The 22,469-nt window shown below is 36.9% G+C and overlaps 4 protein-coding genes across 5 annotated transcripts; 2 read left to right on the forward strand and 2 right to left on the reverse strand.

Moving 5' to 3' along the window:
- Positions 1 to 1,685: 1,685 nt before the first annotated feature.
- LOC104721844 (uncharacterized) lies at positions 1,686 to 9,101 on the reverse strand. Its single transcript, XM_087476447.1, has 10 exons — positions 8,640 to 9,101; positions 6,893 to 8,468; positions 5,435 to 6,808; positions 5,014 to 5,336; positions 3,420 to 4,918; positions 2,778 to 3,225; positions 2,529 to 2,682; positions 2,265 to 2,368; positions 2,053 to 2,144; positions 1,686 to 1,941 (listed from the first exon to the last, which is right to left on the reverse strand). Exons 1-10 carry the CDS (start codon positions 8,864 to 8,866, stop codon positions 1,865 to 1,867), a joined length of 5,874 nt encoding a protein of 1,957 aa, XP_087332573.1. The 5' UTR covers positions 8,867 to 9,101; the 3' UTR covers positions 1,686 to 1,864.
- Positions 9,102 to 10,665: 1,564 nt separating this feature from the next.
- LOC104721845 (GDSL esterase/lipase At4g30140) lies at positions 10,666 to 13,333 on the forward strand. Its single transcript, XM_010439912.2, has 5 exons — positions 10,666 to 11,460; positions 12,056 to 12,180; positions 12,262 to 12,486; positions 12,601 to 12,841; positions 12,937 to 13,333. Exons 1-5 carry the CDS (start codon positions 11,211 to 11,213, stop codon positions 13,140 to 13,142), a joined length of 1,047 nt encoding a protein of 348 aa, XP_010438214.1. The 5' UTR covers positions 10,666 to 11,210; the 3' UTR covers positions 13,143 to 13,333.
- Positions 13,334 to 14,823: 1,490 nt separating this feature from the next.
- On the reverse strand, positions 14,824 to 18,257 carry LOC104721846 (nitrate regulatory gene2 protein-like). 2 transcript variants are annotated; one of them, XM_010439913.2, is made up of 5 exons: positions 17,988 to 18,257; positions 16,372 to 17,457; positions 16,077 to 16,297; positions 15,775 to 15,998; positions 14,824 to 15,695 (listed from the first exon to the last, which is right to left on the reverse strand). In XM_010439913.2, exons 2-5 carry the CDS (start codon positions 17,372 to 17,374, stop codon positions 14,996 to 14,998), a joined length of 2,148 nt encoding a protein of 715 aa, XP_010438215.2. In that variant the 5' UTR covers positions 17,375 to 17,457; positions 17,988 to 18,257; the 3' UTR covers positions 14,824 to 14,995. The 2 variants fall into 2 exon arrangements, with proteins under 2 accessions (XP_010438215.2, XP_087330550.1); XM_087474424.1 differs by having other exon boundaries at positions 16,372 to 17,465; positions 17,988 to 18,138.
- Positions 18,258 to 19,355: 1,098 nt separating this feature from the next.
- LOC104721847 (cadmium/zinc-transporting ATPase HMA3-like) lies at positions 19,356 to 22,469 on the forward strand. The gene is made up of 9 exons (NM_001302988.1): positions 19,356 to 19,557; positions 19,715 to 19,972; positions 20,087 to 20,184; positions 20,293 to 20,548; positions 20,630 to 20,767; positions 20,855 to 21,182; positions 21,263 to 21,465; positions 21,585 to 21,787; positions 21,870 to 22,469. Exons 1-9 carry the CDS (start codon positions 19,356 to 19,358, stop codon positions 22,467 to 22,469), a joined length of 2,286 nt encoding a protein of 761 aa, NP_001289917.1.

A 22,469-nucleotide genomic window follows, 5' to 3' on the forward strand; every position in this document is an offset into this window, starting at 1 on the left:
AGATCTTCTATAATAGGAGTGGATTTTACTACAATCCACTTCTATTCTCACTTCTAAAATAGAAATTGCTATTTTTTGCTCTATTTATAAAAGAACATTATTTTTTTTCTTATAAAGGGTTTTTCTATAAATAGAGGTGGGTTGGAGTAAAACTCACCTCTATTATAAATATCTTTATTATAGAGGAAAAAATAGGGAAAACCATTGAAGATAGTCAGAAAAAATTATTGTTTTAATGGAAAATGTAACAACAGATAAGAAAAGAGACAGAAAGATGGAATACAGGAATATTCTTTTTCAGAAATTAGGACCACTTTATCTATAGATTTCACTGCGTGTTGGTAACTTGGTATGTATAGTTTCGTACTTTGGTCAAAATACAATTTTCCCATTTGCTTCTTACTTCAAATCGTGACTATACGTGCATTACTTGTGATCGGGTCAAATTAAAGGCTTTATAAGTTCTGGCTAAAAATATATCCTAGTTTTTCACACATATCAGGAAAAGTAAAACAAAAACTTCTAAATTGATAAATATATGATTAGTTACACGTCCACAACTAGACAGAGATAATCATAGAAAACTTATATATTAATCAGATAATGAGTAAAGTTATAAACAGTTAGCATAAACGTTCGTTGCCGGGATTACCAAAATGAACATAATATAATATAGAGTATTTCCCAAATTATAATATGTTTCCACCTTGTTCATGTGCGTTAGGATATATAAATCATAAATGTGCTCAATAATTGTGGTGTTAGTTTAGGGTTGGGCACGTATCGTAATGACATTTTACCGTCTCAAAATAATAGCAATACAAAAACTTTATACAATCGATACTTTTTTGTTTATACCAACAAAAAAAAAATTCTTTTTTTTTACTCTTCTCGTATATCAATCGTGTACTTTACAAAGCTGACGATACAATCTATATATATCGAGATAGTACAAAATCAGCAATAAGATTTTATTACGCGGGCGGAGATAATGAATGTTTCTTTTTTGGGTAAGAGAATAAATGATTATGTTGTCTTTTAAGTTTCAAGAAATGTATACATCAAACTAAATTTTTATATCTCAGAATAAAAATAATGACAAATATAAAAAACCGACCAAAGTAAAGTACACACTTTCGGCTCCCAATATTATATGATGGATTCGACTAGAAGGACAATGACTTGGTCAATTTCATCCACAACGACCATTGTATGTATAAGCCGCTGGCACCGTGGAAACTTATTGTCGGGGCCGCCGAGAATCGTCGGAGTTACTACATGGTTTGACAATCGTTGGGAAATATCTTGTTTAATAATAAAACGTTAATTATTTATAAGTTCCTAGCAAAGAATGTGATGGTTTAGTGGCAGACAAGAATCAAATATATATATGGTTAGCGTAAGTCATGTTTTTATTATCGATTACATATTCTCTCTAACAACAACAAAAAAAATCACAATTTGACATAAACCATTACCATCTTTCAACGCAAAGACAACGCAAAGGCAAGAGTCTGCCAAACAATTCTTCATACTTCAAAAGTCTTTTAAGACATTTATTAATTGCGCAAATTAAAAGTCTTAAGATATCTAAGTTTTTACTTTTTTTTTTGTTTGCTTCCATCGAGTAGTCTAATTTTTAATGAAGACAGATTATTATAATTTTCTTTAATATCTAAGAACAGTTTTGTGAAACATCATCATTATCATATTAGGAAAAACACATGGTTTGGATTTTATTGTAATTTTCATAAAGGAATGCAATAAGAACAAAATTGACCACAGTCTGGTGGTCTAGAGACTCTAGAGAATGCCCAACTTTACAACTTTAACAAGAAAAGCAGAAAACTAATTTGTGACTGTTCTAGACTTTTCCATGGTACTTGAAATTCAGCTTGTAGTCTTGTTGCAGGGTTGCTAGAGAGTTTCTACAAGGACCTTCTGCAGAATAACAAAGAAAGACCAGAGACAAACAAATTATGTCCAAAACCTATTCTAGCATTATTAGAACATTAATGATGTGACAAGTAAGAAAAAAGAAAAGGTCTTTACCACCAAATACTGTATGGAGATATTGAAGATCGTTAGGTGAGCAAGAGTCTATAAGAGCATACACACCAGGTCTTAAAGCTTCATCTACCTCCCTGCAAAAGTTGTAAAATCAATTAACTCTTATCTATTTATGCTGGTGGCATCATTATACTTGAGGACAAACACCATTAAGCCATTTCTGGAGTATATGTAAGAAGAGAGAGAAAGGGTACCTTTTGAGACCCGTCTTAAGAGGTCCATAACCGGAAGAAACCCATATGTAACTTGACAAGAACTTGAAACAATGCTGTCCAAAGACCTCCTTCTGTTGTCTTAGCTGCAATCCAGTTGGTTTTAGAGCAAAAATGAGACACAGTTGTAGAAACAAATATTCTAAACTTAGTTGACACCTTAAGAGTTTACAAGATTGTTAAAAACAGAAATAGGTTTTACATTCTCAAACCCAAAAGGAAGAAATGGTAGATGCAGTGACGTACCTCTTCATAGATCCTCCGGAGGAAACAAGCACATCTAATTCCCTCTTCCACTTCCCATGAATCATAATTGCCCAATTTATTTCCTGCCGACTCCAAACAATAAAGAAGCGCAGAGACAGATTCTTGGAGTGTAGCAATGGACCCCTCAGTTTCACTAGATGTTGATATTCACAGCACGAAATCAGATCAGTTCTAAGATAGTGAAGTTTAACAGGACTCTGTGAGTAAGCAAAATAAAACTCTACTTACCTCTTATGATGCTTAACAGCTGTATATAATAGTCGGCAGCATGCAGCATACAGGCTCATCGAGAATTTCTGGTCTACTTGAAGATCTTTTGAGCTTCCTAACAGATCGTGTTGCTCATCATCCTGACATAACAAATTTCCATCTAGAACCGAGAATCCCACCCTTGGTATTATCCGAAGGTAATCTCGAAAAATTGCTCCGGGAATATGTATGGATTGGCTTATGTGTGATGAATCCATCTGAAACAAAGCGTGTTTCCCTGCTATTCTTATCAAGACTTCAACACACATGAGAATTACTGACCCAGCATCCGGAGAATTGGCACCTTCGTTGCCAACAACTGCATTTGCGAAGAAAATAAATGGACTCTGCATGTGAGCCATGATACCGAACACTGCAGATATTAAGCCTTGGATGTGCCTTTTAACCACATTCAAACGTTTGCGACCTACAAAACATAACAGACAATATTGATACCTTAAGCAAAAATAACAAAATTTGGATTCACAATGTGTCTGAATCATACTACACATCATCCAACGGCAAGAAATGGCAGCAAGATTCGTTTCATTACTGTAAATTCACTATTACAACTATTAACATCAAGTTTACTTAGATTGCTTTCGGAAAACGTTTTTTTACCTGTGGCATGTTCTAGAATTAGGTCCAGACAGTCAAGACCAGCAGCGGCGGTTTCAGAGATTCTGCCCCCATCTCTGTTTCCAGTCTGTATGCAATAGATAGCTGGGCACACTTCCCATACTCCAACTAGTGATCTTTCTATAGCCTGTACTCCAGAAAATAAGTGTAACTCTGAGGAACTATGTATAAAAACTATAAATGACATCCTAAGCCTCTGTTTTAATTCATCCAACCAGTGCAATCCGTGAGACTGATTTTTTGCTAATAACAGTTGCTTCGCATGGATTGCATTAGTACCAAATCCTGTCTCGTGAGATTCCAAGGTGGCCTCTTTTCCTTGTAGTGATATGCATTTCCCAATCACCTTCAGGTGCAACTCAATCAACTTTGAATACAGATCTTGGTTTAATGAAGGGTTAGATAAGCATAATTGGCTCCCTAGTTCTTCAAGAACTTTCACTGCACCATCCAACCAAATAAATGAGAATTCAAACGGCACCTCGCTCATATCTGCGAATTCAGACAGTAGATCATTTGAAATGCCTGTGAGAATAGAGACAAATGTAGGTGAGAAGGTAATGCCATCAATCTGCAGATTTAGCCTTAGGATAGCAGCAGAAGCAATTAACAGATGCCTGAGTGCCAATACTTTTTCCGAAGTATCACCCTTTATCATGCTCTCAATAATTTTCTTTTTCACATCAGTAGTCTCTACCACGTCACCACACATACCAATTGAACCCTCGGTCCCATCAAACAAGCTGGTCCAGTTAATATTGGTTTGGATTTCCCGCAGCCAATCACCACTGAAAAACAGACACTGTGCAAAAACCTCAAAAAAATTGCTAAGCACACGGATAATGCGGGAAAGCTTCGAGAATTGTTCTGATTTCCATTTCAGTTTTGTGTTTTGATGATTCTTATCCATATCTCTGTGACCCACTGCAGATGCTAATCCCCACAACAATCCACTAAAAGAAGAAAATATAGGTGTTAACTTGTTCAGTATCAGCGTCTCACATTCAAAGGCAGTTTCCTCATCCCTAAAGGTAACCTTCAAAGCATTTAGTAAAGTTTCTGCCTGTTCTGTCAAACTCTCAAATATAAGGTCCCCTTGTCCAGCTCCGTCCAAAAGTTCTGATGAAATGAGTTGTTTATCAGACAACGGTAGTGCCTTGCTGAATTGATATTTACTTACGGTTAGAAACGTATATGATGTGTGATCCATCAAAGAAAAGAGAGCGTCCCTTGCTTTTCCTGTAAAATCATTCCTAAATCTCACTTGACAAGTTACCACAGCTTGTGCTGATTTGAAAAGCCAAGAAGCCAACAACGAACTATTTGATAAAGGTAACTTGGAAGCTCCTAGCACCTTGTCGCAAGAAACCATAACAATACTTTTCAAAGTTTTTCTGCAAGTGATGAACAGGCTGAAAAGGTTTTGCATATCACCCGGAGACAGCTTGTTCAAACATCTCAACATGCTGAAAACTATAAACCTACAAGAGATATTTGCCAATGAAATTTAGGGTAAGCAACACGACTTACTGCAGTAAACGTACAGAAAAAGCATATGCTATATACTAATAGTTACCTCTCAAGGTCGAGAACATAACTTGCATGAAGTTGGAATGATTTCTTATTCATATACTCCTTGGGCATCCCACATAAAAGATTTAGCAAATTTTGACAAGCTGTGAACTTCCGATTGTCCACCTGTGACACATGTGCTTCTAGAAAGGCTTCTGATTGAAGCTTTCCCGGTAAATTGGCAATTGCCTTTTCAAGCAAGATTAACACCTCCGACCAATCTGACGGTGAATCAAAGTTAACTTCTTCAGTAAATTCCATGAAAAAAACTTCTGCTGTCGTTTTCAGTACGTGAGAGAAACTCGGCGCCAGATATCTGCGAACAAACTAATCGAAAAACTCAAATAAATATCTGGATATAAGCTCTTAAAGATCCGAAGTAAAAATTGAAAAGGATAATTTTGCACCAAAGAAAGATGACTTACTTCATGCTCATAAAGTACTGAATCAAAAAGAAGTCTTAACGAGAACTGTTCCAACCGTAATTTCTTCTTTTGACTGCCGTTGTCTACATTATTCTCCCAGTCAGGAGTAGACATACCCACTCCGTTCAATATTGACGGAACAGAACTACCTATTAGCTGAGACAGAAAATTCTTCAATTTCTTTTTTCCTGCATGGGGGCACCAAAGATCAATATGCTGGCTAAGAAGCCACAAACGCAAAGCAGGCAAACACTTTCGGTTGATGCCAGAAAACCTGAGAATCCGCTGATCAGTGTCTTCTATCATTTCAAAAGTTCCAACATCAGCAAATCCTGATATGATGTTGTTACCCAAAAGGAAATCAGTAAGCTCTTCTCCTTCAAGCTTAAGAACTGATACATGCTTGAGCATTGTACCATGTACCTGATTATCACTTATCTGTGACACATAATCAAGTGATTTGATGTGCCTGTTCAAATCAACAAGTCTCTGAAGAGTGACTCTATACAATAAATATATCAGCAAACAGCAATCTGCACTGTCACCCTTCAGGTAAATAGCGGAAATGTGTTTAATGATGTCGACAATGGAAGCTGAAGGTTGAGAGATCAATGAAAAATAGCCCTCATAATTCCAGCTTTTCTCTTTTATCCAATCACTTCCGCAACGAGCTGCAACAGAGTCGCCCTTAATACTAGCCATATCTTTTTGTTTTTTGGGAGGCATAAGACTAGTCACCTGCCTATATAAGCTTCTGGAAGACATGTAAATACGCAAGATAAAAACAACAAACAAGCGCACAGACTTTCTGTAGGTCGCTCTCTTCCTTTTAGCCATTATAATGTCCAAACGCATTTCCGTGACAGCAGAAAAGAAATTTTCAATGCAATCTGAGTCTGAAGAAACCAGATGAGTTAAGGATGGACTGATGAGGTCCAGCAGATCTTTCATGGACTGGCCAACAGGGATACTATTACCTGTTGTAATAGTTAGTGAGTCGAGAATAAGTGAATATATATCAGACAAAGATCCGGCCAAGAATGCTGCCACTGGTCCATCTTGTGCTCCAGTACTTGTTGAGCAACAAACTTCTTTTATCCACATCATGGTTTCTGATAAATCTGTTGCCAAGCTCGTGATACAACCACTTGCTTGGCCTTCTGGTATCACTTTAATAGCTCTATGTATAACAAGTCTTAAATCTTGAGATGACAAGAGCTTTTCCACTGATTTTTCACTTCTTTCTAAAGGGAACACAGTTGCTAGAAGAAGCTCTCCAGCGTCGATCATCTTATCATTATCACCATCAGCAGGTGTTACAACAGGTATCACAAGCCTTACAGCTTTGCACAGGGAAACTACAGCAACACTTACCTACATCATCAGGGAAAAATTAGCATTCTTCAGAAGGAAAATAACAACATGACAACCACTCAAAGGGATAAATTTTTGACAAACCTGGCGTAGGTCACTATATAGATTTATCAGCTGACATCCAAGACCAAGTAACAATGACGTCAACGGGCAGTCGTCTTCTGAATTCTCTGGTGAAAAACTACTAAACTCCAGGAAAGAGAGAATGATTAGCCACAAAGTAACTAAATCACTCTCAATGACTTCGTATTCAATTTGTAACAGGTAGCCTATTGCAGTTACTAGCTCCTTGGCTAACAAAACATGCATCTCTGACGCATCATTATATGGATAATGAATTTTTAACTGAGAAGCAACTGAAACTATTGTTTCGAAGATCTTCTTGAAAAAAACAGAGCAAGCTCCTCCAGATGCATCCTCTGTCTTCACATATATTCGCTCATGAGCAAAGTGGAACAGCAAACTATTAGCTGTTTTAATAACACAACATAAATCAGCCAATAGAGGAGCCATTTCAGAGAAAGATTGTTTATATTCATCGACCTTGAGTAATATAGGTCCCAAAAGATGCAGGAAGAAATCAAAAAGTGATTTCCGTGTCTCCAGGCGGAGGGCACTTGTGCAATGACTGACACTAGCTGTGTCTTGCAGCTTCCATGGCCTTTCTGCTTGTCCGGCAGTTGAGGCCGTTGTCGTCATGCCTTCCTGCAACTGATTTGAATCTCCTTGTTGTTTTATCACTCTGTTAATAAACAACCTAAACAATGACCCCATACAGTTCAGCTCCAACTCCTCCTTCATAAATAACATATTCTCGAACTTAACAAAGAAATGCCGATGATAGCTTTGCACCATATTTTTCGCTCCGCCCAGACCTAAGAACCCATCAATATGAGCTGAATGGAACAAAGCCAGAGATAATATTTCTTGAATCAACTTCAGCAAGGTTGTTTCCATATCCGCGTGCTTGTCCTCGCTGAGGTTTAATAGACCCAACACATCCAAGAATGGCTTAAAAAGCTTGTCCAGAAAATCACGAAACCCGTTCTTCCCGTTCCTCTTAGTATTTGGATGGGTCATCAAGAACTTAGAGAATGGCTCAAGAACCAAACAAGAGAGCTGAAGAAAATACCTATCACCAAGACTATCCTTCATATTCTCTGCAAGAACTTTACGCGTGAGCATCAGAACTGGTTCAACAGTTGGAATCCACAAGTCTAAATTGTCGCTGGACATGCTACTTTTGGATGAAAACAACAAGCCTAGACAATAAACCACAGAGCTGTAAACTTTAAAACCTTCACCATTGCGGAAATCGACCTCCGAATATAAAGACCTGTTCAGTGCAGCTAAAACATTTTCCATGAAAACCCTAATAGCGTTTAAAAGGTTTCTTGGCAAACTAAAAGAGACGCCCAAGATTGATGACTGCTTCAAGCAGAAGCTGAAGATATCCCAACACCTGAAGTCCAAAGCTGGTTGAGAATCAAACTCACCCGTCAGGGAATGATTTTTTTCTTTAGAAATCAACAGTGACATGATCCAGTCGATGAGAAACACAATCGGCCGCGATATATTAACCGCTTGACACTCTTCACCCTCGTCAGTTCCATTTTCTCCTCCATAACCTTTAACAAAACTGTAAGCCAATTCCACCTTCCTGCAAATCATCATATTCCTTTAAGTACATTTGCTTTGTCTCCCAATTCAATTAGAACAACAAAGCTAAAAATTTCACAAATGTTAAGCAGAGTACTAAAAAAAAATGGTACTTTTTTTGCAAATGTTATCCAAAGTCACAAACTTTAACGAAATTAAAGTAGCAACTTACTCTTGCTCGCTCAATTCTTTGCTCTGCAACGAAAGTATAAGCTCAAGGTTCTTCCATTGACGCTCTTCAGCAATAACCTCCGTAACCGTTTCGGTTTGGTCACACGGTTTGGTTTCTACTACTACCTCAACCGGAGAATCATCAACTTGATGGGTTTTGGTTTTACGGTTCTTCTTCGTCTTCTTCGAGGGTTTAGATTGCTTCGGACTCGTACCTTTCCTTTTCATCTTCCAAGGTCCGTCTAGTGAATTGGGTTAGAGGAGAAGAAGAAGAAGAAGAAGAAGAGTGATTTGATTATATAAGGTGGCAATTAAAAGGAGAGTGTATGAGAGACACCTTAAACCCTACCGGTGACCGACAAACAAATCGACGGCGACGGATACTAAAACCTTCGAAAGTTCCGACCTTTGATTGTTAATTTTTTCGCCCTACCTTCCGAAATATTTGTCATTCGGTTCGGTTAGTTCGGTTATTTAGATTTTTGGCCGAATTAAACCGAAGTTACTAAAAAAAATTGGATTAATCGGTTTGTTCAGTGAATTTTGGTTAATTCGGTTTTGTATTTCTAAATTGATTAAACCAAAGGTTTTCTGTTTTAAAAAGTAACCAAAAGATTACTAGTGGGGTGTGGTTTCTTTTTAAAAGTAAACTTAAAAGATTGTCTTTTCAATAGTCAACTCTAAAGTCATCATAACTAAGAAGACTTTAAATTAACATGATAAAATTGTGTGATCAACTTGAATCTAATTATAGTACTAGGGTGTTTAGATAATTAAATTCGCGAGACTTTTCGTAAGAAACACTTCTTAGGCTTAATTATAGTAACATTTTGACCCCCAAAAAAAGGAATTATTACAATGACCTCTATAAAAGGAAAATGTGTGTTATCATCCATCTACAAATTATAAAATTGGTTGAGTGTTAACAATGGAGATGGTTAATCATATTATCGTTTAGGGCCACTCACATGTTATCTATTTTCTATAATCTCTTTTCTTCCATTGATGTTTCTATCAGTGTAATATCATCTGGGCCATCTCTAAATATAAAGAACTACAGTTACATCATCACTGAGACAAATCGATAATGAAAAGTCGTACGTCTATCAAAGTTTATGGTTACAACTTACAAGTTACAACAAGTTGACAAAAAGAAGGGGCTAATGGCCAACTCATTCAAAACAGATCTGTTTTTATTATTTTACCGAACATAAAACAGGGGATGTTATATTTAATTTGCATATAGTAGAATAAACATATTGTATGTTGAGTATACGGTATAACCTTCTTAATACGGCATTTTTGTAACCCTTTATGATAATTTACCAATTAGCTAACTCAATATGTCATTTTCTTTTATATTCTTAAACGATTATAATATATATATATATATATATATATATATCTTACTTACTCTTTTTGCAAAATAAACTTTTATATACATTGTACATACACTACAATTAATATTGAGAGATATAGATGAATGAATGTATGGTTAGGTTTCATTCGCATTTGGTGGAATCTGGCATATCTTAACCAAACTTTTTGCATGGGCTTGTTTAGTTTGAGAGATTTTGTCTTGGCACTTTTTTAGTCAAGAGAAGAGTTTGTAGTTATTTGAGTTTCATAACGTACTGCTTATTTATTTTGTATTTTTAAATATTTGTATTTTTTTTTCTTCTGAATTTGTGTTTAATATTTATTGGCAAAAAATACATATTGTTTATTGTTTACAAACAATTTAATCCAAACCTAAATATTTTAGAATAATTTACATATTCTCCTCCATTTGTTAGAAGTTAATCATTGCTGATGTATATGTTTGAAACATATATTACGTGCACGTATTTCTATAAATCATTAAACTCCAATTGATAATATATGTTTTTTTTAAAAAATTGGACGTTTCGATTCAGTGGCTGGTCAAATTGTTTAGATCTACCGTCTAGGATAGTCCTACTGTTGTACGTAGTAAGCTTTTTGAAGGTTCTCGTATACAAATTGAGATGTATGTCGTAATGCAGTTTGTTCCAGATCAAAGATTGCATATTGAAAAACACTTTTTTTTAAAATCTATTTACTTTTTTTCCTTTTTACTACTGTATTATGTAAAGCTTTCTGAAACTAGCGTATTCTTTGTATAAATTTGCTCTTAAAAATACATTCGATATAATAATCAATATTTTGACTGGAGGCTTAAATTTACATGTATATTAAATCAGATAGATTGATTATAATTTCTAAAAGAATTAGATCAATCTTAATTTATGCAAAGAAAAACGAAAATATATAATCAACACGTCCACCTCATATAGATAATGATAATTAAAAGGAAGCCTCTTAATTCATGCAAAGAAAAAAAAATATAAATTTCCAAGTCTCCCTTAATTCACTCAGCCTCATGCTATATATAGTGGCATAGTTTCTTAATTTTCGAAGCAATCCATCTAAGTAAGTAACTAACCATCTAGAGTTGCAAATCTCGTCCATATATATAGCCAACCTTTTCTTTTTCTCTCATCAAGCTAGCTTTCTCTCTCCTCATTTTTCGTATAATCCGATTTGCCTAAAAATGGTCGTGGGAGAGTCCAAGGCATTGTGGTTTATAGTGGCCACCGTGTTAGCAGCCGCAGTGGTCGCACCAGCGGTGCATGGACAGCAAGCGCCGTGTTACTTCGTGTTTGGAGACTCTGTCTTCGACAACGGTAACAACAATGCCTTGAACACCTTGGCAAAGGTCAACTATTTACCTTATGGTATAGATTTCCCCCAAGGTCCTACCGGTCGGTTTAGCAACGGTCGGAATATTCCAGACGTTATCGGTTAGTTTTCATACCGGCTTTCTTGATTTTAGTTAGACAAAATTCCATTTTTTCTTACATTACTCGATTAGCAACTAACTACTGTACTATGTCATCATATAGCAGATCATGCATGACAAGGTTCCTTTAGAAAAAAAGAATTCCATAAATTATAAAGATATTTGTTAGTATTATTAAATTGTATATGAACTTTTTTTTTTATTCTTTGACCAGTAAAATGGAAAACTTTTCTGATTCAAGATATGTTTGTAGTCTTTATTGTTAAAACATATTTTAAAAATTTTAATTAAACTTTAAATACTTAAATCTAAATAAATACAACATTTTATGTTATATTTCTAAAATTATCACCAAAATCCTAAAAATTTAAACATATATACCACAAAATTTGAAGGATTCCAAAAACTTCAGTCAAACTTAATAATTTGTCCAGAAAGACAAAAAAAAAAGTATTTGGTACTAAAATTTATTGTTGTAATATTGAGCAGTATTAAAAAGGTTACGATAAAATGATTAAAATCAAAGCTAACAGATTAATATACAGTACAACCGTTCTGTTTTTAGTGTTAACAAAGTTAGACTATTTTTATTCTAGCTGAGCTAGTGGGTTTCAATGACTACATTCCACCGTTCGCCGGAGCATCACAGGCACAAGCTAACGTCGGACTCAACTATGCTTCCGGTGCTGGCGGTATCCGTGAAGAAACCAGCGAAAATATGGTAATAACCCCACCCAAATAATAAATATACTACTTAACATGTCCCATGTCTAATAGAACTAAATCTTGAAAATACTGATAGGGTGAGCGAATCACTTTGAGACAGCAAGTAGAGAACCACCAGTCGGCGATCATAAAAGCGCTGGTGCCACGGAGTCGATTAGAGCAATGTCTATACACAATCAGCATAGGAAGCAACGATTACCTAAACAACTACTTCTTGTCGCCTCCTACAGTTGCTCGTCGTCTATATAATCCTGACCAGTTCGCTCGATCTCTAATACGCCGCTACCGTATCTATTTGCTGGTAAGTATAGTATGACGAGACGGAACAAACAACCCTAAATGTAATCATCTTTATATAATGTTTAGATCTATATATAACTGTGGCATGCATATATATGTTTATTTGAATGTGTAGCAATTGTACACATTAGGAGCGAAGAATGTAGCTTTGTTCAGTATCGGTAAGATAGGATGTACGCCACGGGTTGTTGCTACCCTCGGTGGCGGCACTGGCTGCGCAGAAGAAGTGAACCAAGCAGCGAGTATCTTCAACACTAACCTCAAGGCCCTAGTCACAGAATTCAACAAAAAATCTGGAGCTAAGTACACTTATGTTGATACCTTCTCTGGAAATGCTGAAGATTTCGCTGCTCTAGGTAATTCTATACTTAGAAAAAAACGTAACGCATTGTTTTTTATAAGAGTAATTTGATCAAGAAGCTGCTGTAATCATTCATTTGAAAAATTGTAGGGATTACGGTTGGCGATAGGAGTTGCTGTACGGTTGATCCGGGGGAAGAACTTTGTGCGGCGAACAAACCCGTTTGTCCAGACCGAAACACATACATATTCTGGGATAACGTGCATACCACGGAAATTATTAATGTAGTGGTGGCTAACGCAGCGTATAACGGAACCATAGCTACTCCGTACACCATTTCCCAGCTTGTGAATTGAAAAATTAGGGCTTTATAGATCCATTGTAAAACATGGCATTGGCCCTTTACTTTAAACCTGGTTTCGTCTAGCTAGATGGAAACCATATCTATCATAAACACATAATAATATCATATAAGACTGAATAATGAATTAAAAAGGTTTGTAATAGTTGACCAACAAAGAGAAAGGATTGCAACATTACTAGTTAACGTACCTCGCAATATAATTTTTAAAGCTTGATGCAAGTTTTTAAAGATATACAGTACATAGCTAGTGTTTTGCAAGTTCAAACCTGCCAAAATCTCACGATTAGATTAGGGCCTTGAATGTTTACTAGATTTTAAGTAGTTTTTGGATTTTGATTTTCTGAAAATCTATTTTTTTACCATTCAAGATTTTCAAAAAATAGATTCCCTTGAATTTAGAGAAACTAGTTTTTGGGTGATTTCTTGTAATTTCAAAGAGAACTAAAAACTACAATTTGTGGTTTTTGTAAAAAAATATTATTTTCAACGAGAACATTTTTAATTTTTGAGTTTTTGATTTTTTATTTATTAATTTTAAATTCAATAGTAAAAACTAAAAATTAAGAAATCAGAAACCAAAATTTAAAATCTAAAATCTAAAAACCAAAAAACCATCTAAAACTAATTACTATTCATGGCCTATGACAAAGGGTCCCTTTGAATTTTTGAATATAGAATTACATTTTGGAGAATTGTTGCTAGTGGTTGTAATGGGCCGTAATTTTAATTTGACGTCAGTTTTAATGGGCCATAATTAGTTAGTGTTATATGGTTTAATAACAGAATTTGGACTATCCAAACTCTATTAAGTCATAAGATGATCAACGAGGATTGCAAATAAACTAAAGTATCCTAATTCCTAAGATTCTGTCCACTCTCCACAATCTAGATCGCATCGAAAGTGACCGATCATGGAAGACCGTGCGTGGATAAAAAGACTAACCGCTGCTTGTTTCTTTGATCGAATTGGCACAGTTTCCGTTTTAATTGGCGCTCAATTCCTATTTATAGCTTATCTGTTTATCGCAACTGTTTTTTTAATTATCCATGATGGGAGGATCTAGTTCTTGTTGATGTCCAAATCGGTCACAATTAGAATGTTTAAGTTCGGTAAAAGGATGGTCGAAGTTTTCTTTTATTAATTGGTGTCGAAGCACAAAAGACGGGTTACAATACAACTTAGACGAGTTAGCAAGTAATGAACGAGTTCGAATGGACGAGTTAGACGGACGAGTCTTCGAATCCTTCGCTTCTAACCTTCAACGGGTGAAAACCTTGTTCTTGCTATTCGTACCTTTTGTCCTTGTCTTTTTCTCCTCTTCCGTGATCGAACGCCGTGCGCCTGCTTTTATAGGGAACTGTGTCGGTTCGTCCATTACAAAGACCAAAATACCCCTTCCCTTCCTGAAGGTTTATTTGGGCCTTCTTATGGGCTGAGCCTTTTGCTAGGTTACGGGCCTACCCCTAACAGTTCTGATGAAACGAAAATGACTATACCAAAAGCCTTCTCTTTGCGAATGGACCGGTAATGTCAATCTCTCTTTCCTTGACTTCTTTGTAAGAAGAGAACACAAGATTCACCTTTTTTGAGTCTACTCTTGATATCTTAGTCTAAATGAGACATGTTTTGATACTGATGAGGTTAGTGTATCAGAATTTATGGCATGTTATAATCCTAGTAACCAGATCCCAAACTGGAAGTCTTACTGAAACTAGCTCTTATGTGTCTTAATAATACACACATTGCCATCCATCTAATTAAAACTAACCTAACATCCTAAACTTCTTTAACTCAATGGAGAAATAAATAAATAAAATGAGAAGTTGAGAACACCAAAAGTTTTATTACATCTCAGTTTGCTCTGGCATGGTGTCATCTGGATGGTTAACGAGCTTCGAGTGTTCATCAGCTGAGCTAATGGAAAACTCAGCGAGTGAGCTCACTGCAACTGACATTCCATGGCAGAGTACTTTAACTGCAATCTCAGCTAGTTTCTCAGCAGTCATCATCTTCTCTTCTTCCACTTTTTCAGCTTCAACAAGCTCCATGCTCTCTTGTCCTGAGTACTTCCTCGAACCATCTGTTACAGTAGATGGGTCTTCCTTAAGCTGCCGAGCATAGATTGCACCCATCCCAGAGGCAAAGAAATCGAGTTTGTCTATCACCGGCTTCTCGTTCAACCCGTTGAGCAACCTTGACCATTGGATACAGACTTCATAGATAGGGTGAGGACAAGACACTAGTCTGACTTTGTCTGGGTCAGGATCACATCTGAAACATCTGAGTAACCAGCCGGTTAAAGACAGCACGTAGGATCTTTGAGATGTGATCCATGCTTGGAAGCAGGCTCTCCAGTTTCTAAGCTGAGCCACGAGATGCAACGCTGACCGAGCTAATCTTTGAGAGTTGATCTCCCGTAGTGAAGTCTGTTGTTGCTTCTTGTGACGGTTAGAAGGTGTGGTTGCAAGTAATGGCTTGGCTTCGTCCAGTGTCCGCTTCTGTATCTGGTGACACTCTGCCATCACTTTCCACATTTGAGCTAATCTGTAACATGCCATTATCAGTCAAAGAGAGTGAAACGTGTGTGTTTTACGAAACAAGAAGAAAAGATGTTTTGACATACCCTTGAAGAAGCTCAAGAAGTTGCGGAAGCAGTTCTTGGTCACGAAGAGTCTCAATCCTTTGAGAGATTGACTCGATTGAGTGTATAGAGACCTTGATCTGAGTGTGTAGATCTCTGATTATATTTCTTGTTTTATCAACCGAGGAAGAGTCGGCTCCTTTCACATCCTGATTCCTCAGCGCTAAACACTTCTTCTCATATGCAATCCTTATCCGTTCTCCAGACTGTCACAACATCCAAGTCAGGTAACAAGAGACAGAGAGAGTGAACTGAAAATTTCTGTTAAAGGTCTCAGTGATTACCTTAACTTCATCATAGAGTTTATTTTCCCAAGCGTATAGACGGTCCAATGTTGATTGATGGCTACCTGAAAGCATACAAGATTCTTCCGAAAACTCACTGCTGGATTCAAATTCACTCGCCCTGGAACCTCCAGAAGAGCTGATCAAGAATCTTGATGAGGAAGACGATCTTGATGAGCCTCCCGAGCGAAACAAAGCTACTGGATTCAGCATTTTCATGGCTGCAATCAATAAGAAGTTTCAGAACCGCATCCATTATATATATAGTCAGAAACAAAGAAGATTATAGTCTTACCGCTGAGTTCATTGGAAGATGTGTATTGAGCTCGACTAGCTTCCAACAATCCCGAGACTTCTTTACCAGCAGTACATATAACCGCAAACTGATCTTCAAGATCTTTAATAACTTCTGCCATGCTCGTTGGCCTTCGATTCATGTACACAGTAAAGCCAGGTGTCTCTCCTTTTGCATCATCTGTGGTAACTCCAACAACATGCCCTGTAGTCACTTCAATGCTTCCCCGTTCTTGAGTTTTAATGCAGTTCTTGTCCCTCACGTTCTCGGTCTCGCACTCCTCATTAACATTTTTTACTTCATCATCTTCTTGACCCATTTTATCCCCATTACAGTCTTCTGCTGCTTTCATGTTATGATGATGCTCAAACCTTACATACTCATCTTCTTCAAGATCTGGAATCCCTTCTTCCTCACGAACCCGCTTTAGCCGTCTCATCTCATCATCCATACCACTTTGGTTATCACAACTGTATCCGTAATGATCCAATGAAGAGAATGGATTCCAAAAGAAATCCCACTGAGAGTTCTGTGGCGAAGGAGGAGGTATATTGTGACTACCACCTAATCCAGGACTATGCTGAGGTGAGTTCATCCCAAAGAAACTATCTGCTCCATAACTCTCAACTTGAAAAGTCTCAGGTGACAAAAGAGGCTTTTCTTCAACACGAACCGGTCTGCTTCCACTAGCCATCAAGTAATTGACATTCAAATTCGACTCAGCCTCGTTCTGAATCATTTTTGAAGGAGGAGATACCTCGATGAAACCGCCTGAGCTGCTCTTTACTGGAGTGACAAATGTGTCCAACAAGAACTCGTGTGGCTCGTCTCCTTCGATGTATTCACGAAGAGCATCTGAGACATTTCTCAGAGACTGGATATAAGCAATGTGGCCAGAAGCAAACCCGGTCCTATGTTCAACTGCTTGCTTGATGAAACGTTTCCTATCTTTGCAGATCTGAACAGCTTCATCGTCATTAAACTTGGAATGAGAACATCCCATTTGTCTCTTTTAAATAGTCTTTATGTTATATGCTTTCAATTCCACAAAGCTCAAGAACTCACACAATGTGTTGGGAGAAGAAACTGCAAAACTAAGAACAAGATATCAGATTCTTAAACCATGTAAATGTAATTAAACGCTTGAAAACAGTTGGGGAAAAAAGCATTGATTAATAGAGAGACAGAGACAGAGACATAACGTTTCTCAGATTCTTGTTTGTTTGTTTGTTTTGTTGGCTTAATTTGAAAGAAACAAGACAGTTATTTGTCTTAAACGATGATTTGTGAGTTCTTGAGAGTCGAAACTCCTCTAATTTTGTGTCTTTCAATGTATATTATTCACAAATCAGACGCAAGATACATATAAAATGCCAAATTAATCTTGAAAGCAAAATGATGAAGCCAAGAACTTTATGCGTTATAAGAGCTCCTTTGAAGGAGCAAAAAAAAAAAAGAGTAGAAAAATCTAAAACCCTTTTAACACATTTGTTTCATAAAGAAAGGTAAAAAATCATCTAAGTTGAGGGACCCAAATCGGAAGAAAAAAAAGATTAGATTTTTGGAAGAGACAGAGAGAGAGATAGAGAGAGAGAGAGAGAGAGAGGAGACAAAACCTTTCAGGTGTGATTGGTCAATCAGAAGAAGCTGTGGAGCGTTGAAGAAGGAGGAGGAGAAAACAACAACGGTCACAAATATATTTGTGAGTAGGAGTGATGATGAGTGAGTGAAGAAGGGTGAAGAAGAAGAAGAAGAAGAAGACACCACAGATAAAATTAAAATTTATTTATTATTTTATCGAACATGAAAGTACTGACTTACTGTTAATTATCAACCTCGGTTTTTACGTTTATTAACGGTTTTTGCCACTGTCCTAAAAGTGTCCTTTGCATTGGCTAAATCTCAACTCTCAATGTGATTGGTTTATTCATATTTTGTTGACAGCAGTCTCAATGGGTTGGTGTTTTGTTTTGTCTTATTGTTTCACTTTTTATTTATTAGTTTGGTGTTAGGACATGCAATTTTGTTTTTTTTTGTTAATCTCTGAAACTTTTTAACTAAAGACTTTAACTTACTAACACATAACTTTTGTTTATTTTATTACTTCATAAACCTTGTTCAAGTCTTTATTCTTTAGTCTAATTGAAAAGAAAAACACTTCTCATGACGTAAAAATAAGTAGTATGACGCATAAAAAAACACACACGTATCATAAATACAAACTACTTTTAAATGGTTCTTCTGACGCATTTATAAAAACTGCTACCATATTTTTTTATCCCTTTCCTTAAGAAATTGACTCAATTCAATTCTGAGGATATCTTTTAGCAAAGAAGTAGTATGAAGGATTGGACCTACCAACAAGGATTTTGGTTTGTCTCTTCTTAAAAAAAGATTGGAAAAGGACTAATTTTTTATTCCGTCTCATACTATAAAAATGTAACACAACAAGCGTGGGTAGTTTTGTAAATGCAGAGCATCACGGTTCAGACTATGGGGTCCAACAAAGATAAATAAATCGGCTGCCTCGGTAGGTAGCAAGGTTTTTCTATGCTACCCTTTGATATGGTTACTTAATTACGAACAACTGCCATTACAAAGTCGTTCAGGGCCAACAGCTATTTTGGTTGAGCATTTACATGTATTCGTTTTTACACGGCCCATTAGGATCGGGTTTCAAATATTATCAAGGATAGGCGATGACTTGTCAAACTGTAGGTGGATGTAGTTGACCAATTTTCCATTGGTTCTACAATGTGTAAAATATAAATATTTTTTGTATATATTAAAAAGTTGACAAAGAAAAACAAACAATATTTGTCTACGCAATTTGATAACACTGACATATTTAGAAAAAATTCAACAAAGAATATAATTCTACGGACACCAAAACTTGATTTGATATAATATTTATCTCCTTAGAGAGACAACAAATAATTTTCCTCCTTGGAACGTATCTCATGTCCAGTACCTTACGCACAACGATGGTGGAAGGTGAAGAGACAAAGAATATGAATATACAGACGAGCTACTTCGACGTTGTTGGAATCTGCTGTTCATCGGAGGTTTCTATTGTCGGAGACGTTCTCCGTCCACTTGACGGCGTTATAGAATTCTCCGTCATCGTCCCTTCTAGAACAGTCATCGTTGTCCACGACACCTTCTTGATCTCTCAGCTTCAAATCGGTAAATAAAAAAAAATAAAAATTCTTTCAATTGCCGTTTTGACTTTTGTCTCGTCGTTTTAAATCATTAATTAGTCCATCGGTGAAGCCAAAGTTTTTTTTTTTTTTAAAGTCAACTAAAGCCTATATTGTTGTGTGTGGAATTAATTTCTTGACAGTGAAGGCATTGAATCAAGCAAGACTAGAAGCAAGTGTGAGACCATACGGAGATACAAGCTTAAAGAGTCAATGGCCAAGTCCTTTTGCAATAGTTTCTGGTGTGTTGCTTGTTCTATCCTTCTTCAAGTACTTCTATGGTCCGCTTGAATGGTTTGCTATTGTTGCGGTGGTGGCCGGTGTTTTCCCCATCCTTGCTAAAGCTGTTGCTTCGGTTACAAGGTTCAGGCTTGACATCAATGCTCTCACTTTAATTGCTGGTATATAAAAAAAAATATCAATCTTTCTTGAGTCATCATCACTTGGAATGATCTGAAGGAGAGGTTTTATTGGTGAGGTAATGCATCTATATTTTGGTCGATTTTGTTCAACAGTGGTAGCAACACAATGTATGCAAGATTTCACGGAAGCTGCCACAATTGTGTTTCTATTCTCAGTTGCAGATTGGCTTGAGTCAAGTGCTGCTCAAAAGGTTAGCTTTTGTATACTCTTGTAACACATTCATAGCAATAACAACATGAAAACATTAGTTATGTATTTATTACTTGATTCATTGTTCTGAAGTAACAATTGTTTTCAGGCAAGCACAGTGATGTCATCGCTGATGAGCTTAGCGCCGCGAAAGGCAGTGATAGCGGAAACTGGACTAGAAGTTGGTGTAGATGAGGTTATGATCAACACAGTTGTTTCAGTGAAAGCTGGAGAAAGTATACCTATCGATGGAGTTGTGGTGGATGGAAGTTGTGATGTGGATGAGAAAACATTGACAGGAGAGTCCTTTCCTGTCTCCAAACACAGAGAGTCAACTGTTTTGGCTGCAACTATAAATCTTAATGGTACCAAACTAAATCTTTATCTTGGTCTTCATATATATATGATCCTAGCTAGCTAATTCCCACGAGTTGTGTTATCTTAAGGTTTTATAAAGGTGAAAACTACAGCTTTAGCCCCAGACTGCGTAGTTGCTAAAATGACTAAGCTTGTAGAAGAAGCACAGAAAAGCCAAACCAAAACTCAAAGGTTTATAGACAAATGTTCTCGCTACTACACTCCAGGTAAGAAATCAATAATCATATATATACAATCTTCCTACTCATTTTGAAACATAATTTGATTCCATTTTGTTGTTGTTGTTTATGTAGTTGTTGTTATATTAGCAGCATGTTTTGCTGTAATCCCGGCTTTGTTAAAAGTCCATAACCTCAGCCATTGGTTTCACTTATCACTCGTAGTGTTAGTAAGCGGTTGTCCATGTGGTCTTATCTTATCCACACCTGTTGCTACCTTTTGTGCTCTCACTAAGGCAGCCACATCCGGGTTTCTGATCAAAACTGGTGATTGTCTAGAGACCCTCGCAAAGATCAAGATTGTTGCTTTTGACAAAACAGGAACTATTACAAAAGCTGAGTTCATGGTCTCTGATTTTAGGTCTCTTTCTCAAAATATCAATATGCAAAGCTTAATTTACTGGTAAGTATGTTTATAGTTTTCCCATCATAGACAAAAAAAAATTCAATGGATGGTTAGAAACTTTTGAGATGTTTTCGTAGGGTCTCGAGCATTGAGAGCAAGTCAAGTCATCCGATGGCAGCGGCACTTATTGACTATGCAAGATCAGTTTCTGTTGAGCCTAAGCCTGATGTAGTCGAGAACTTTCAAAATATTCCGGGAGAAGGAGTTTATGGGAGAATAGATGATCAAGATATCTACATTGGAAACAAAAGAATTGCACAGAGAGCTGGATGCTTAACAGGTCTCAGAAATTTTCAACTGAAGTTACATTCGTTTTTTTGAGAAGTCTCTAAGTATTGTTATTGCTTTTCATCTATCTAACCTTTGAAAGATCTCTTCTCTTTGGGATGTTACATAAAGTTCCGGATATTGAAGCTAATATGAAGCGGGGTAAGACCATTGGTTACATATACATTGGAGCAGAACTGGTTGGAAGTTTCAACCTTTTGGACGGTTGTCGATATGGGGTTGCTCAAGCTCTCAATGAACTCAAGTCCTTAGGCATCAAAACTGCAATGCTCACAGGAGATAACCAAGACGCAGCCATGTCTATTCAAGAACAGGTGAAGCAGAGTCATTATCTAACCATTCCCCTGTCTCTCTATTTTTGTGAGTCATATAATCAGTGAGTTATAATTTTTACAGTTAGGGAATGCTTTGGATATTGTTCACTCTGAACTTCTTCCACAAGACAAAGCAAGCATCATCGATGAGTTCAAGAGCCAAGGGCTTACAATGATGGTAGGAGACGGGCTTAACGATGCACCAGCCTTAGCTAAAGCAGACATTGGCATTTCAATGGGGATCTCAGGGTCGGCACTTGCAACAGAGACAGGAGATATCATTCTTATGTCAAACGATATAAGGAAAATCTCCAAAGGGATGAGACTAGCGAAGAGAAGTCACAAGAAAGTGATTGAGAATGTGGTTTTGTCTGTGAGTATAAAAGGAGCAATCATGGTGCTTGGTTTTGCAGGTTACCCACTGGTTTGGGCAGCTGTACTTGCAGATGCAGGGACTTGTTTGCTTGTGATTATCAATAGTATGATGCTTCTACGTGATGAGCGTGAAGCTGTGTCTGCATGTTACCGTGCTTCCCCTTCTTCTCCTCCTTCACCAATCAAGCTTGAGGAGGATGAAGCAGAGGATCTAGAAGTTGGCTTGCTGCAGAAGAATGAGGAGACAAATAAAAAGAGTTGTTGCTCTGGTTGTTGTAGTGGCCCCAAGGAGGATCTACAAAAGTGA

Source organism: Camelina sativa, chromosome 11, assembly GCF_030686135.1.
Source record: "Camelina sativa cultivar CO46 ecotype springtype chromosome 11, ASM3068613v1".
NCBI classification, from domain to species: domain Eukaryota; kingdom Viridiplantae; phylum Streptophyta; class Magnoliopsida; order Brassicales; family Brassicaceae; genus Camelina; species Camelina sativa.